Genomic DNA, 13,409 nt, shown 5'->3' on the forward strand with positions numbered 1-13,409 from the left:
CTTTCCCTCTCTTTCTCTCCCTCTTGATCTAGCAGTCGGTTAAATCATGTAAAACTTAACATGCGTTCAATGCGACCGGTTTTTGTATACACCCCCCCAAAAAAAAAAAAAGCACGAAACAAAAGAGAAACTCGAGTGTGCCAGCAACTCGACTGCTGTATTTATTCTCGTTGATAATGTGACGTGTTACATTCATTCAAGTCATTTTCATTAGAAAATCGCCCACAGAGTTATATTGCATAAACGTATGGACTCGTTGGGAACTGGACCCAGACGGACCATAATGTTTTTTTTTTTTTTTTGCTCTTTTCGCTTTCAAAAACAAAAAAATAAGTAAATCCAAGTGTTTTCTTGCGCGTTTTCACTTTCTCTATTCGGCAAGTTTTTTTTTTTTTTCAGTTTCCCTTTTCGATTTCCTCCTTTTATTATTGTGTGAATAGAGCGATTCGATTGTACCTCATTCACCAGAGCTTTGAGAACGACGAAGAAAATAAACGTAATATAAACCGTTTCAAGGTCTTTGATTGTTGTTGTCCGGGAAAATGTACTCATTTTCTGTAAAAGGGATTATTCACGAACATAAGAAGGTCAACATCAAATTAGCCTACTTTGATATGAAATACGCGTACTAAATAAAAAAATGACGTACCATTACGAGGCATTATCTTTGTCTAAAAAATGACGTTTACCAATACATAATAACATTTATTACTTATTTCTGCCATTTTTTCTGCTAGTTCAAATAGATAAATGGTTAAAAGGTCTTGACCAATGCCACATTATCTGATAATTTCGATTAAATCATGTTTCAATATAATTGGTCATGATTGTTTGTTTTTAAAGAAAAATATATATTTAAATGATATAATAATTATATGCAAGGACACTTGGAATTTCGTCGAGCGTTAACTGCTTCAGAAACAATTTCCACTTCGACTTAGTAGGAGTTTGTTGGACTGAAAGGTGCTGCTGGATTCATTTGCACCACAGTCAATTTCCATTTAGGGTGCTGTGATCGCACTCGCTGGATCTCTTTCGGCGAGAAATGGAGGCAGGCAGCTATTGCGTTAAACATGTGAGACTGGGAGGACGGATCGGAATGAAGAAAAAACTCCAAAAGTACGTTTTTAAGGTACTCCAAATTGGCGCCTTCGCGCGATTGGTTACGTTCCAAACGGGCAAGTTCCTCATGAAGATGTTGCTTTTGTTCAGCCATTTTATGCTCCATAGTGACAAATGCCATTTGCATTTCTCGTAGAGAGGCTTCCAGCTGGTTCTTGGAACGACGAAGACCCTGAATCTCTCCCTCCTTCCAGGCTAATTCTTCGACGTAATGCAACATTTGCCCGCCACTAGCAGAAGCCCCAAGCCTCAATGAAGCGAGAGGAGCCAAGGATTCCGGCCATTCTTCATTTGAGTCGGTAACTTTGGAGGTAACGTTGGCAGGAGGTAGAGACAATGTGGGTAGGTTCTTCATATTTAGTAACTCACGGAGGCTAACAAGCTCTTCGTCCTTTTCTTGAAGCAGGGTAAGAGACCTCTCTCTTTGCTTTTGAAGTTGCTGCTCCATATCGGCTATACGAGTTCGACACGAACGTTCCATTTGGCTTAATTCGTCTTTCCATTCAGTACGTTCTTTTGCCCAGGATTCCTGCACTGATCTTAAAGAATCTTTATGCTCTTGTTCATTGTGTTCCATTTCATTACGAAGGAACTGAATCTTAATGCGCATTTGGTTAATCTCTTCTTCTGCAGGGGCTGACAAACCTACAGATTTTGCACTGCTGCTTTGCTTTTCATCGCGTTTGTACCATTCTAATTCTTTTCGAAGCTGTTGCAATTCCAACTGACAAGCATCATCATGATCCGAATTTGAGTTGGTATTATCCAATTCAAAAATGGCTAAATATAGAATGGTACGTAAATTTGATTAACACAATGGACGTAAATACATCTGCCTACTTACCAGTAAGATTAACTGTTGCATTCGATCGGCGACTTAAGTCCAGGAGCCGGTTTTTTAATGATTTTATTTTACCAATAAGCTTTTCGATATCGTAGTCCTCTTCGCTGTGGGAAGGTGGGCTAGGCGTATTTTGCATCGTATTCAATTGCTCCTGAATATCAAGAGACTTTAAGTTGATCTGAAAAAACATAAACATTTATTCTACCTTTAGTTTGGTAACAGTAGCTAAGTCCTGTTGTCGCAAACGATCGTAGGATCCGATTCGTTCAGAAAATTCGGCTAACCGAGTTTCTAAAGTCGCAACTCTCTTTTCATGAGCTTCGGCTAGTTGTCGCGCATCTTCCTTGGCCTCAACTGCATTGCGCTGCTCCTGTTTCATCAAATTCATACAACAATTAATTCAGAATAACAAGAACATTTTCAATTTAACCTGTTGAATTGCCAGGCGATGTTGGATCTTCAGGTCAGCCATTTCGTTTTGGAGTCGCACGAGATGAGAAGATGGTTCCTGGAGTTTCTGCTCGGCAGAAAACAGTTTCATTTTTGTAGATTCAAGTTCATTGCTCAGATCCCGTAATCTTGCATAAAGATATACATTGAAAAAAATTAATTAAAAAAAGTAAATAAACAATTAAACAAATAAAGATGAAACTAAATAAAGTAACATGTGGGATTATTTGAAAAATAGTAAAATTTGTCCGTTACTTTCTTTCCGCCACTTCTAGTTGGTTTGACGACAGATTGCTTGCTTGGTGAGACAACCGTGATTTACAACTCAATTCTAATTCAAGGCTTTCTCTTTTCTGTCTCTCTTCTGCAATCGTTTTTTGCAGTTCTCTTTACAAGTTAAAATACACTGCAGTTAAGTAGTGCGCTAAATGAAACGATTGAAAGAAAAAAAATCTATCACCTTAGAATTACTTGATTATTTGTGGACTCCCTACTTCTTTCCAATTTTTCTGCACTAAGATTAGATTTTAGCTCGGACAATTGCTGTTTGAATGCTTGTGAGGAAATCTCTGCCTGACTATAGGCAACTGCAACTGATTTTTCAAGCTAAAAAGAAAATGTTCAAGTTTTTATTTTAAAGAGGTGAGTCAACTGGTGACTTACAACTTCTTTTTCAAGTAAGAGTCGCCTTCGATCTTGCTGAAAATTTGCTTCACACCTTGATTTTTCAGTAGTTATAGTTGCTAAGGAATCAGATAAGGTACCCAATTGAGCTTTGAGCCTCTTAATGATATCCTTTTCTTTGCTTGAAGTTCCAGCAAGCTTATTGTTATAAAAAGATTAATTACACACCTTCAGTAGAATTTAAAATGATAAATATCAAACCTCCAATTCATTCCCAGTTTCATCAAGAACAGTAGCTTGATCAATATTATGTTCTAATTCATCATCATCCCTAGTAGAATCTCCTTCAGCTGATGAACTCTTTGCTTCTGCTAATGCTTTCAAACTTGATTCCAAAGCTTCCTTTTCTTTTTGTATCCCTTTATAAGCTTGAACAACATCTAAAACCAAACCATTCATTTATAAATTTGCTTAAAATTAAACTTTGTGAAAGAATAACTAAGCTGGATAAATTAAGATCATAAGGAAATTCGTAACTTACCCCTCAATTTCTTTTCATAACGACCAAGCTGATCTTTTTGCTGTTCAATTACCTCTTTATATTCTTTCTCACGTTTTGTTAATCTATCCATTTTTGCGGAATCAGCTCATTTGCTCTTTTAACCTACATTGTTTTTATTTCTTCTTTGCTTTTCAGCAGCTGTTGACTTCACCTAGCGAAGCTTATTTCAACTATTTAAGTTATCGGCTGCTATTGCTACACGTCACCTCACTTTCTAGCTGTCAAACACAATTTTTCAAACAGCTTAAAGTTAAAGTTAAAGCAAAACATTGTTAATTCCAAAATGGTACTCAACATCGCCACACACATGGTTAGCTTTCCTCCTTGATTATTTTTTAATTCTTTTTTTATGACATTTTATTTTCCATTTTAGGACTACGAAGGACAACATTTAGCCGAAAAATTATCGCACATAATTGTCGTGGTTTTCGGGGTAAGTTAGTTTTCCCGTATTATTATAAATTGAATGGTTATCTTACTACCATTTCTCTCCAGGTTATTGGGTGGATTATAGGCTATGTCAACCAACAGTTTTCCCAAACAATTATGGTTCTTGGTGTTGGAGTCCTTATTGCAGCAATAGTTACACTGCCTCCCTGGCCCATGTACCGCAGAAAACCCCTTAGCTGGAGGAAACCCCGTAAAGAAGTAACCCCAGATGACAGCAAAACAGAGAAGGAAGTTGTTGTTCCAGCCTCCAAACCAAAGAAGAAGAATAAGTAAATGTTTGTCTGAAAACTGGTTTTCCAAAGAAGAATGAAGCTTCTGAAATCAAAGTTAACAACCAATATGAAGTTCTTGTTTGTCAATTTCAAGTTGCATACACACATTTTTAGGGCAGTGTAAATTTCTATTTATCAGTGTGATGTCTGATTGGTGAAATGTTAAGTTAAACATTGCACTTTACCACATAAAGATAGCATGGGATACTAGGAAATGACCTTTTCTTTTCTTTTTCTCTAATATTTGGTAATGGTATTCTTTACTTTCTCTACAACTTTTAAAATTACATCTGACTTCAAATGAAATTACATTTTGGATTGATAGCATGCTAGGCAAGCAACCAGGCAGCTATCAAAATAGTATATCGTATGGTGGTTAAAATTAACACTTATTTATGAACTCCTGCATGCTAGCTAAATTATGTATGTGAAAGATGTTAGCTGTAATTGATCCAGTTTTCCTTATCTAATTAACAAAATCATGAACACTTCAACTGCAAGTCTGCATACCATTAAAAAACAAGTAAAAACGAAAAACTGAAACAGCCGCCACGAGAACAGGTTTAGGGAAACTGGAAAATATTCAGAGGCCTCTGTATTCAGTAATTCATCTTTGACTTACATACTTTTATTGTCTGTAATTAAACACACTTCTTTATTCTTTTCTCATTCCTTTAACAATTTTTTTTTATTTCATGCGTCTATCAACCATATCATATTGAGAATCGAGGCTGCATCTTGTTACATTTTGATAGAACTCTGTTCCTGCCATCTGCTCTCCCACCGTTGGCCCACTATTTTACGGAACGCCAAATGTACGGAACACTAAATGACCCCATATATTTTCAGCACTTCGAGTAGTACAATTTATTTTCATTTGCGCGTTGTTGTTGGTGAATATTCGAAGCAGAAGAAATAAATGGTACTGAGTGCTGAAAAATATGTGGGCCTTTGGCGTTCCCTCCAACCAAACATCCTAAACCGTGTATACATGTCTGAGACTAACGGATTTTTGACACATTTTTTGAGACTTCCACGTTACCTATTGTGGTTTTCCCTCAAATTACCAATACAACTGGCAGAGGGCAGCAATGCCAGGTTGCGAGCCAACTAACCAAGGAGCAGGCTGGAGGCAGAGTCATAGATTAGATCAGAGTAATAGAATACTGGTGTAGCCACGGCCATGTTAACTCCCCCTCTCGGATTTTTTCCCAAAAGTTGTTGCCAATTTCGCGTATCGATTGTGAGAAAATGAGGCAAGATATCGATTTAAGTGTCCCATAACCGTAACTGCCACCTATGAATTGAGTTTTAAGGTTTGTAATTGTTATAACAACCCATATGTTTATACATACATTTTTTCACACTAATGAATTAAGCCCCATTTTGTTTACTTTCAGAAGTACAGACGACGAAAATGAGCGAAAACATAGCGAAAGCGTAATACATCACAAGTTCACAACACAACCGCTGTGGCGCTTTCGTTATGGGATAGAAAGACTTTCAGGCCGAAAAGGCAATGGGACGGCCCGCCATAAGCGTGGCTACACCAGTATTCTATTACTCTGATTAGATGGTTCAAGTACTCCAGCATTAAATGTTAAACGCCTGTAAATAAGTCACGCCCCACGTCACTTTTTGCAAGCCAGATTTTTATGGGCTTACGCTTACCAAGAGCTTAACACAGTCTCGCTCCCTTCGACTGACCTGCATCATGAAGAGACCAGATGCACTACAATGCAAAACGCTATCCTTTCCCATCAAACATCCGTTTGGTGCAGCACAATCGGAGGGAGCGAGGCTTGCGAAAAGTGACGTTGGGCATACAGGGGTAATTTAACCATCTAATCTAATAAGACTGCTGGAGGCCTGGAGCAAGGAAGGACCAGGAGTCCAGGCCAGGAGCAGAGTCATAGATTTTATATGGTCCTGGTTTCCGGCGTCACTTTTCGCGAACCCGATTTTTTACACGGTGAGCATAGGCTCGCTCTCTCCGACAGTGCTGCAACCACGCGGAGACCTGTACAATGCAAAAGGGTATCCTTTCCCAGTCAAAATCCGCTTGGTGCAGCACTTTCGGAGGGAGTGAGGTTCGCGAAAAGTGACGTAGGGGGTGGGGCGAGACGTATTTACAGGCGTTTACCATGGAGTACTCAAACCATGTAATCTATGACTCTGCCAGGAGCCAGGACCAGGACCCCCTACCCCAATCAGAGTCATGGAAACCTGGTTGGTTCACGACATGTGGAAAATCGTCTGTCGTTGTGTCTAATTTCGGAAATAGCAGTCAGCGGGTGTGTGATGAATGCACCAATCAGGAAACGTGTTTGAAAACTGCAACAGCCAATCAAAACATGTCAAAGGAAACGAACGAGCAGACGACACCAGAAAAATTGAAGCTCGAAAAGAAACACTGACAATGGCCGTTGAATAACTCAGTTTCTCTCAATAGATGACTCTGATCAGTGAGTTTCCACCACTGTGCCCCGCCCCAAAACCGTCGAAATTTTAGACATACAGAAAACGAAACGTGGTATAGGGATTCCTCTCAGCGTGAACCAACCAGGGTTCTATGACTCTGACCCAATTTCAAATAATCAAATCCTTTTTCTTTTTAGACCATGGCAACACTGGTGTAGGAGATATATATTAATAGCCGTTTGACAAATGACGAAATGTCAAGATCCGAAACGGATTAGCAAAATTAAATGGGGAAAATCACAGTAGACAATGTTGAATCTGATTCCGATGATGGAAGCGTTTCGAAGCAAACGTGGAATAAGCTCCAAAATGCCTGTCATTCGGTAAACAGATGTATATCTTTTTGTTTACTTTAATTTTTTTTCTAAATAAGGATTATCGTGTTGCATATTTTTTACAGCAAGGTTATCGCGAAGGACTGATCGAAGGAAAAGATCGAAAATTACAAGAAGGCTTTGATCAGGGCTACCTGTTTGGTTTCAAGCAAAGTCAGAATTCAGCAGAGATGAAAGGATTTCTAAGTGCTGTCATGCTTCATAATATTCGTAATTTGGAGTTAAATGAAAAGTTAAAGACAATTCTTGCAGACATGTAGGTTAGTCTGGGATAAGTAAAGAAATAAACCTCAGTCATGAAACTGAATACCTTGGCAGTGTCATTCCCAAGCATTTGTTGACCAACACATACTATTAACTAATAATATTATTGTTATGGCATTAAAATATATTTTTCAATTTGAACGTTTAACCTGAAATACAACAAAAACATGATTACCTCACTTATTCATTCAGAATTTGCACGTGGTATTCAGTTTTGTAGTTCTCACGTACAGCATTTTTTCTCTAACATTTAAGAGCTTGAGTTTACAGGCAACTTTTAAAAATGAAACATTTATAATCTAGCTTTTTTATGAAGCTGGCAATTTATTTTGTTCAATTAAGAAGGGAGGGAAAGATTAATTGGACAGAACACCTTTTCGTATTGGAAAACATTTACCCTATTAGTTGGCAATCATAGGGCCCATTTCGCTTGTATGTTCACAAAAAATAAGTAATCACTGAGCGAGGCAGACAACCAAAAAAAAAAAAAAAAAAAAGAGCTGTAGGTGAGACTAGGGAGGAAGACAAAAACCAAAGTATGACAACAAAAAAATATCAGCCAAGAGTGTTCCAAGTAGAGTTTTCAATGTTTTCTTTTCGTAATGACCTGGATTACAAGTTGGAAAGAAGAAAAAAAAAAACGAACAAACAAAATTAACCAATTTCATCGCACAGGACCAGGAAGGAATTTTCTTATTTTAAAAAATTGTGAAACTGTAATTTTTCATGGAGTTGGCTCTTGATGGTTTACATGCGATCGGTAGACCTCAACTTTTCCTCCACTGCTTCCGGTGAAGCTTCTGAGTGATCAGTTGCCTAAGCCAAAAGGGATTGTACACAAATTTTTATATGACAGTACAAAATGTTTGTCAACTCACCTGAATGTACTTTGCAACCCCAACAAGAGCTTTCTTCAGGGCATCAAAAGAAGAAGAGTACAACATCTTCTTCTTTACTTTGGCATCATCAGGGCACCATGACATCAAAAACAGCTTTTCTTTTTTACCCTATAAAAATTGATTAGTAATGAGCCTCTTTCCCTCTGGAGTTTAACTCCTACCTCTTGGGTTCCTTGACATTGATGAGTGTACTCAAAATCAAAAAGGCCATAGCGGCATTCCTTCTCAGCTCCATTGACAATTTTCAGTTTCTCCAAAAAAGATTCGTAGCTGGATTCCCGGTCACCTAATATAATCACAAGAAGAATGAGAAATGTTAATCACACAATCAATTGATTCCATACCTGTTGACTCAACATCAATGAACTTTTCATCCTTAATGTAGAACACCACATAGCGGTAGTCTTTCTTGGTTTTGATCTTTTCAAAGACTTGCTTGCAGGCGTCAGTGACAGTAACTCCAGATGCCTGAGTTAAAAAAAAGTTATAACCCTGACTTTAGAATTAAGAACTCAAACTTGACTAACAACAGTTACATTTCAAACAACTGCATATAATTCTATGCTTATTCTACAAAAGAGGTCCAACCGATGACTAAATGATGCTTTACAGCAAAATTACTCGATAAACCGACAGCGAACGATGCGCAACTAGCTAGGAAATTTCTTTGACTGTAGTCACACAGGACCGGAAGTGGCAGAAAAGTGATCCGACTCTTGCGTTTCTTTTCTCAGTTCCAAGGTCTTCGTTACTGAAAAGAGGTGACGTTATCTTACAGGTTTCCATTGCCTAGGCAAGCCTACACACCTCGCAGTAAGAAATTGCATCAGATGGTGGAAAGATTACACATACTTAAGGTATGCATTGGTGCATGGACCATTGAAACTAGCCGAACGGAGGTCCAAACAGTACTAACAGCCTTTCGGTGAACATGTCACCATTATCGATAATTACATTTAGTAGATATCAAGGAATTAAAGACAAAATTTCGGATGATTCGGATAACATAAGGAAATTTTGCAACCTATGCATAGACGTGAGCTTTGACGAGATTTTCAACCGTGAGCTAAATTCAGAATGGGGAGCCGGCCCCCCGCCAAGCCTTGCCGCGTTCGTCAGTCAAGAACACACAAGGAAGGGCTTTTTCCTTGAATATAAAGACTTCAAGGCAGATTTAGGGAAGAATTTCACACAAATGCGATGGTTTCTACTTAGACAAAATAAATTTATCAAACGATGCTCACCATTTTAGACTAAAATTTGGATGACGGATACGGTACAAAAAGTGTCGAGAATCCACGCAAACTCTAGACGCCTAAACTCAAAGATCAACCCGAAATGACTGCGGGATGAAACGGCACTGGGGGGAGTGTGTGAGACAGAGAGAGAAAATGCCCTCGATAAGATTTACGCGTGGCGCGGCGAAAGAAGAGGGGAAACTAAGAGAAGACTTCTCCACACCGGCCGGGACCTGGCACTGCAAAATGGCGGCTATCCCCTGGTGCTTAGCGGTACCCAGTCCACACCCAAAATAACGCGCGTCGTTAGCGTCATCTGTCGTCTGAACTCAGCGCCCTCAGACGGTTTTGTGACGTGTTGTATTTTAAAGGGAAATATCTATGAGTTAAAAATTCTACCGCCGATCCTACTTCTTTTTTACATAAATGATTGGCCTTTGAGAGGTACTCGTTAAGCTTTTCAAGTAATTTTAAAACATGAAATAATATTAGATATCATTTATTCCTCGGTAGGGGTCTCTCCAGCTTTTACAAGGATATGGGGCCGATCATAGAGAATTTCATGTGTACCAGTTGAAAATTCTCTGATTGGTTGTCCATATCGGGCGCTTGTTAACCTACCGAAAAAGGGAGCCACAACCACAAAACCTAGAGAGAGTTACGAAATGTAACTTTTTTGTTGTTATGGAAAAATCTTCTGCTGGCAGATTTCTCCTGCATTGTCTTAGTAACTGGGAATAGTTTTCGAATCGAGTATGATAATTTCAATTTTGAAATAAACGTCAAGCATCTCGAATGAACCTTTGACAAAACGATATAGGTAGTTGCGCACTTATTCTTTCATTCAGTTTCTGGGGGGATGACCTTTTATGGGCAGACATCGATGACTCATATTTTTACTTGCCCTCCCTCCCCTATATTAAAAATCTGAAATTCTCGGCATCAGTACCGACAACTTTCTCTGTTTCTATAATTTAGACCAAATTTTCAATTGCCATAGATCGCCTTCACACAATGAGCAGCCGATAACAGCGTGATTCGAAAGTTTTTGCCGTTTCGGGATGACTTATCAACAACGGTGGAAAGCATTCTCCATTGGGTACTAAGAAAGAGCAGTCTCAGCTGAGGGTTTCCATACAGTGGGAAATATGTCCATATATGGCATCAGACATGCTGCTAGCTGCTACAAAACATCTGTCGACTGATAATTGTCAACCGCTTTGGTTTTCTCTTGACTCTACTTTTTCGAGGTTTCGTTTCCTTAACGCGACGCGACTACCCGTCTCTTTCTCTTGGCTCGACTGCAAAAACGAATTCCAGACGTCTCGGGTAGTCGGGTGTAGGATATTGGAAATTAAATTTATTTCAATCTCTGTCTGTATATGCCCGATTCACAATTAAATGATATGATGCCATGAAATGATAAAACCATAGACTAAAAACAAATAAGACTTTTGAGCTATTTTTCATAAATCAATCACTGTTTTTACTGCTGCAATCTAGAAAGTGTTGTCTCATTGGGGAATGGACACTTGAACCATCTTGGACAGACACATTGGCTAAATACCTAACATCGGCCAGGCACTGGCTAGACTACTGCTAAAATCAGGCAACATCGCATTTCATTTGTTTGTCATTTGAAAAAAACAAATGAACAGCGTTGAAAACGACGCCGGTCCTAAAGTTTCAGACATTTCTTTTATCCATTTTCATCGCACTTATTTATCATGGCGTAAGTAAAATATCAGCTAGTCTTTTACAGTAATTTTTGTATTATTTCAATTAAAATACTTGATTGAGTGGTGCTCATTTCTGGATCTTCTTTTTTTCTGACAGTTTTTTGGGGTCCCACTTTAAAATGTATTTGTTGAAATTGTTGACAGGGCTGTTGCAAACAAACCCAAATCGGAAATGACTCCGGAAGAACTGGCCAAAAGGGAGGAAGAAGAATTCAATACTGGACCTCTCTCAGTTCTGACCCAGAGTGTTAAAAACAACACTCAAGTTTTGATAAACTGCCGTAACAACAAAAAGTTGTTGGGACGTGTCAAAGCGTTTGACCGTCATTGTAATATGGTGCTAGAAAGTGTAAAAGAGATGTGGACTGAAGTGCCCAGAACAGGAAAAGGAAAGAAGAAGGTAGTGTATAAGGCAAAATTTCTATGTCAACAGCAGTGAAAGATTTATTTGAATTTAGAGCAAGCCGGTGAACAAAGATCGCTTTATCTCCAAGATGTTTCTTCGTGGAGATTCAGTAATCTTAGTTTTAAGGAATCCTTTAGCTGGTACACCTGGAGCTAAATGAATGAATTGTATGCCTATGTATTCTCATTTTTTGTATGAATAAAAACAAAATTGTAAGAACAGGTTTTGTTACTCTTTTTATTTCAAAGCTGAAAATGACAGAAGATTGCATTTAATCTTTTTCAGCAATAGCAGTAAGATGCTTGTCAATTTCAGTCTCAGACAAAATTCTACAAAAGAAATTATAAGGATCTTTTAATATTCATCATACAAGTAATAAATACCTGAAAGCAGGTTGATCCTTAGAGACAACACCGATTTCAATGTCCGATGGCTTGAAATCAGCTGTAAGGATATGGGACAGTGTTGTGATAGCAAGCTGAATAACCTCATCATGTGTGTAATTTTGCTTTTTCTTGTATTTCTTCTCCAGGTAGGATGATGCTTCTGTTTGTTTTACACCCACTGAGGTTGCGCGGTATCCACAATAATAGCCTAAACATGAAAAAAGATTTAATTTGAAGACCACTACAGCCTCTTCATGTAACAATTTGACATTGACATACCTGCTGGATCAGCTTTGTACACAGCAGGTCCCATTTCTTCATCATAGGCAATTACTATCATACCTAAAGAAGAAAAAAGGTTTGAGAAAAGTACAAAGAAGACAAAGAAAAGAAAAAAAGAAAAGAAAAAAAAAAAAATACTAACTGCAGCCAAGGGGACGCATTTCTGCATTTTGGGTATACACCTGACAAATGTCTGCAATTCGTTTGCAGAGGACATCTACAGGAATTTCATATCCATACTTGTATTTCCAGTTTGCTGCTTCATAGCGAGCACGCTGGACTTGAGAACGGGCATCAGCTGTAAAAACAAATTCATGTCTCAGAGTAGAAATGTTTTAAGTTTTGATGGAATTGAATGTTGATTAATCAAAGACCAACATACCTGTCATCCCAGTCATAACACACCCGATGTTTGTGGTTATCTTAAAAATATGAGAAACAGTTGATGGATCAATCAACTTGTCCTGTAAACCAATAAAACAAATTTTTTAAGAAACATACAACAACAAAAAAATTTAACAGCTTACAGGCACTTTCTTTTGTGTTACAACAACAGCAGTATCTACACCTTTCAAGGCAACAGATGTAAGACCTCCTTGGTTGATTGCTTTGAATGCATATTCTGGAAATTCATTTGGAAAATTTTCAAAAATACAATAAGATAAATCATCCCTTTGGTATAAAATTCTAAAGCTACGCTGACTTACCAACTTGGTAAAGACGGCCTTCGGGAGAAAATATAGTAATATGCCTGTCAAATCCTGCACTGCTTCCTCGAGACATGGCGAAAAATACTTATGGGATGTTTTTGGAAACTGGAACCTCTGCTTCGAATAGCCAAATGAATATGAGACCCAGGTGTCAGCAATTTTGGTCGTTGCCGAAGCCTGAATGACTTGAAGAAAATTGAGCTTGAGCTGTTCTGCTTAAAACGATAAGTTAACCATTTGCAACACCAGGTGCCACTAGCGTACAAACACGTTTACATTCTTGATGATTCAAACCATGATTCAAACCATGAAGAATTCAAACATATCAGCCTAAGGAGCGGGGCA

The 13,409-nt window shown here is 38.3% G+C and overlaps 6 protein-coding genes and 1 long non-coding RNA gene across 7 annotated transcripts; 3 read left to right on the forward strand and 4 right to left on the reverse strand.

Annotated features, from left to right (window-relative positions):
• Window positions 1-128: 128 nt before the first annotated feature.
• On the reverse strand, window positions 129-3,724 carry LOC116919782 (GRIP and coiled-coil domain-containing protein 1). The gene is made up of 9 exons (XM_032925810.2): window positions 3,582-3,724; window positions 3,302-3,480; window positions 3,080-3,238; window positions 2,877-3,022; window positions 2,672-2,803; window positions 2,397-2,544; window positions 2,172-2,336; window positions 1,967-2,117; window positions 129-1,902 (listed from the first exon to the last, which is right to left on the reverse strand). Exons 1-9 carry the CDS (start codon window positions 3,670-3,672, stop codon window positions 938-940), a joined length of 2,136 nt encoding a protein of 711 aa, XP_032781701.2. The 5' UTR covers window positions 3,673-3,724; the 3' UTR covers window positions 129-937.
• Window positions 3,725-3,764: 40 nt separating this feature from the next.
• On the forward strand, window positions 3,765-4,449 carry LOC116919784 (signal peptidase complex subunit 1). The gene is made up of 3 exons (XM_032925814.2): window positions 3,765-3,912; window positions 3,976-4,035; window positions 4,098-4,449. Exons 1-3 carry the CDS (start codon window positions 3,886-3,888, stop codon window positions 4,323-4,325), a joined length of 315 nt encoding a protein of 104 aa, XP_032781705.1. The 5' UTR covers window positions 3,765-3,885; the 3' UTR covers window positions 4,326-4,449.
• Window positions 4,450-5,140: 691 nt separating this feature from the next.
• On the reverse strand, window positions 5,141-5,575 carry LOC123470737. Its single transcript, XR_006644482.1, has 2 exons — window positions 5,367-5,575; window positions 5,141-5,300 (listed from the first exon to the last, which is right to left on the reverse strand). It is a non-coding gene; the product is annotated as an uncharacterized LOC123470737 (long non-coding RNA).
• A 1,351-nt stretch (window positions 5,576-6,926) lies between these two features.
• Window positions 6,927-7,880, forward strand: LOC116919785 (protein YAE1 homolog). The gene is made up of 2 exons (XM_032925815.2): window positions 6,927-7,128; window positions 7,206-7,880. Exons 1-2 carry the CDS (start codon window positions 7,033-7,035, stop codon window positions 7,398-7,400), a joined length of 291 nt encoding a protein of 96 aa, XP_032781706.2. The 5' UTR covers window positions 6,927-7,032; the 3' UTR covers window positions 7,401-7,880.
• A 92-nt stretch (window positions 7,881-7,972) lies between these two features.
• LOC116919783 (cofilin/actin-depolymerizing factor homolog) lies at window positions 7,973-9,792 on the reverse strand. Its single transcript, XM_032925812.2, has 5 exons — window positions 9,548-9,792; window positions 8,648-8,771; window positions 8,465-8,589; window positions 8,283-8,411; window positions 7,973-8,220 (listed from the first exon to the last, which is right to left on the reverse strand). Exons 1-5 carry the CDS (start codon window positions 9,548-9,550, stop codon window positions 8,152-8,154), a joined length of 450 nt encoding a protein of 149 aa, XP_032781703.1. The 5' UTR covers window positions 9,551-9,792; the 3' UTR covers window positions 7,973-8,151.
• A 1,319-nt stretch (window positions 9,793-11,111) lies between these two features.
• LOC116919792 (small nuclear ribonucleoprotein Sm D2) lies at window positions 11,112-11,907 on the forward strand. Its single transcript, XM_032925824.2, has 3 exons — window positions 11,112-11,273; window positions 11,425-11,680; window positions 11,739-11,907. The coding sequence occupies exons 1-3, from the start codon at window positions 11,269-11,271 to the stop codon at window positions 11,844-11,846; spliced, it is 369 nt and encodes a 122-aa protein (XP_032781715.1). The 5' UTR covers window positions 11,112-11,268; the 3' UTR covers window positions 11,847-11,907.
• A 2-nt stretch (window positions 11,908-11,909) lies between these two features.
• LOC116919791 (proteasome subunit alpha type-6) lies at window positions 11,910-13,264 on the reverse strand. The gene is made up of 7 exons (XM_032925823.2): window positions 13,062-13,264; window positions 12,882-12,976; window positions 12,737-12,818; window positions 12,497-12,652; window positions 12,352-12,414; window positions 12,070-12,280; window positions 11,910-12,015 (listed from the first exon to the last, which is right to left on the reverse strand). Exons 1-7 carry the CDS (start codon window positions 13,135-13,137, stop codon window positions 11,958-11,960), a joined length of 741 nt encoding a protein of 246 aa, XP_032781714.1. The 5' UTR covers window positions 13,138-13,264; the 3' UTR covers window positions 11,910-11,957.
• Window positions 13,265-13,409: the final 145 nt, after the last annotated feature.

Source organism: Daphnia magna, linkage group LG3, assembly GCF_020631705.1.
Source record: "Daphnia magna isolate NIES linkage group LG3, ASM2063170v1.1, whole genome shotgun sequence".
NCBI lineage: Eukaryota > Metazoa > Arthropoda > Branchiopoda > Diplostraca > Daphniidae > Daphnia > Daphnia magna.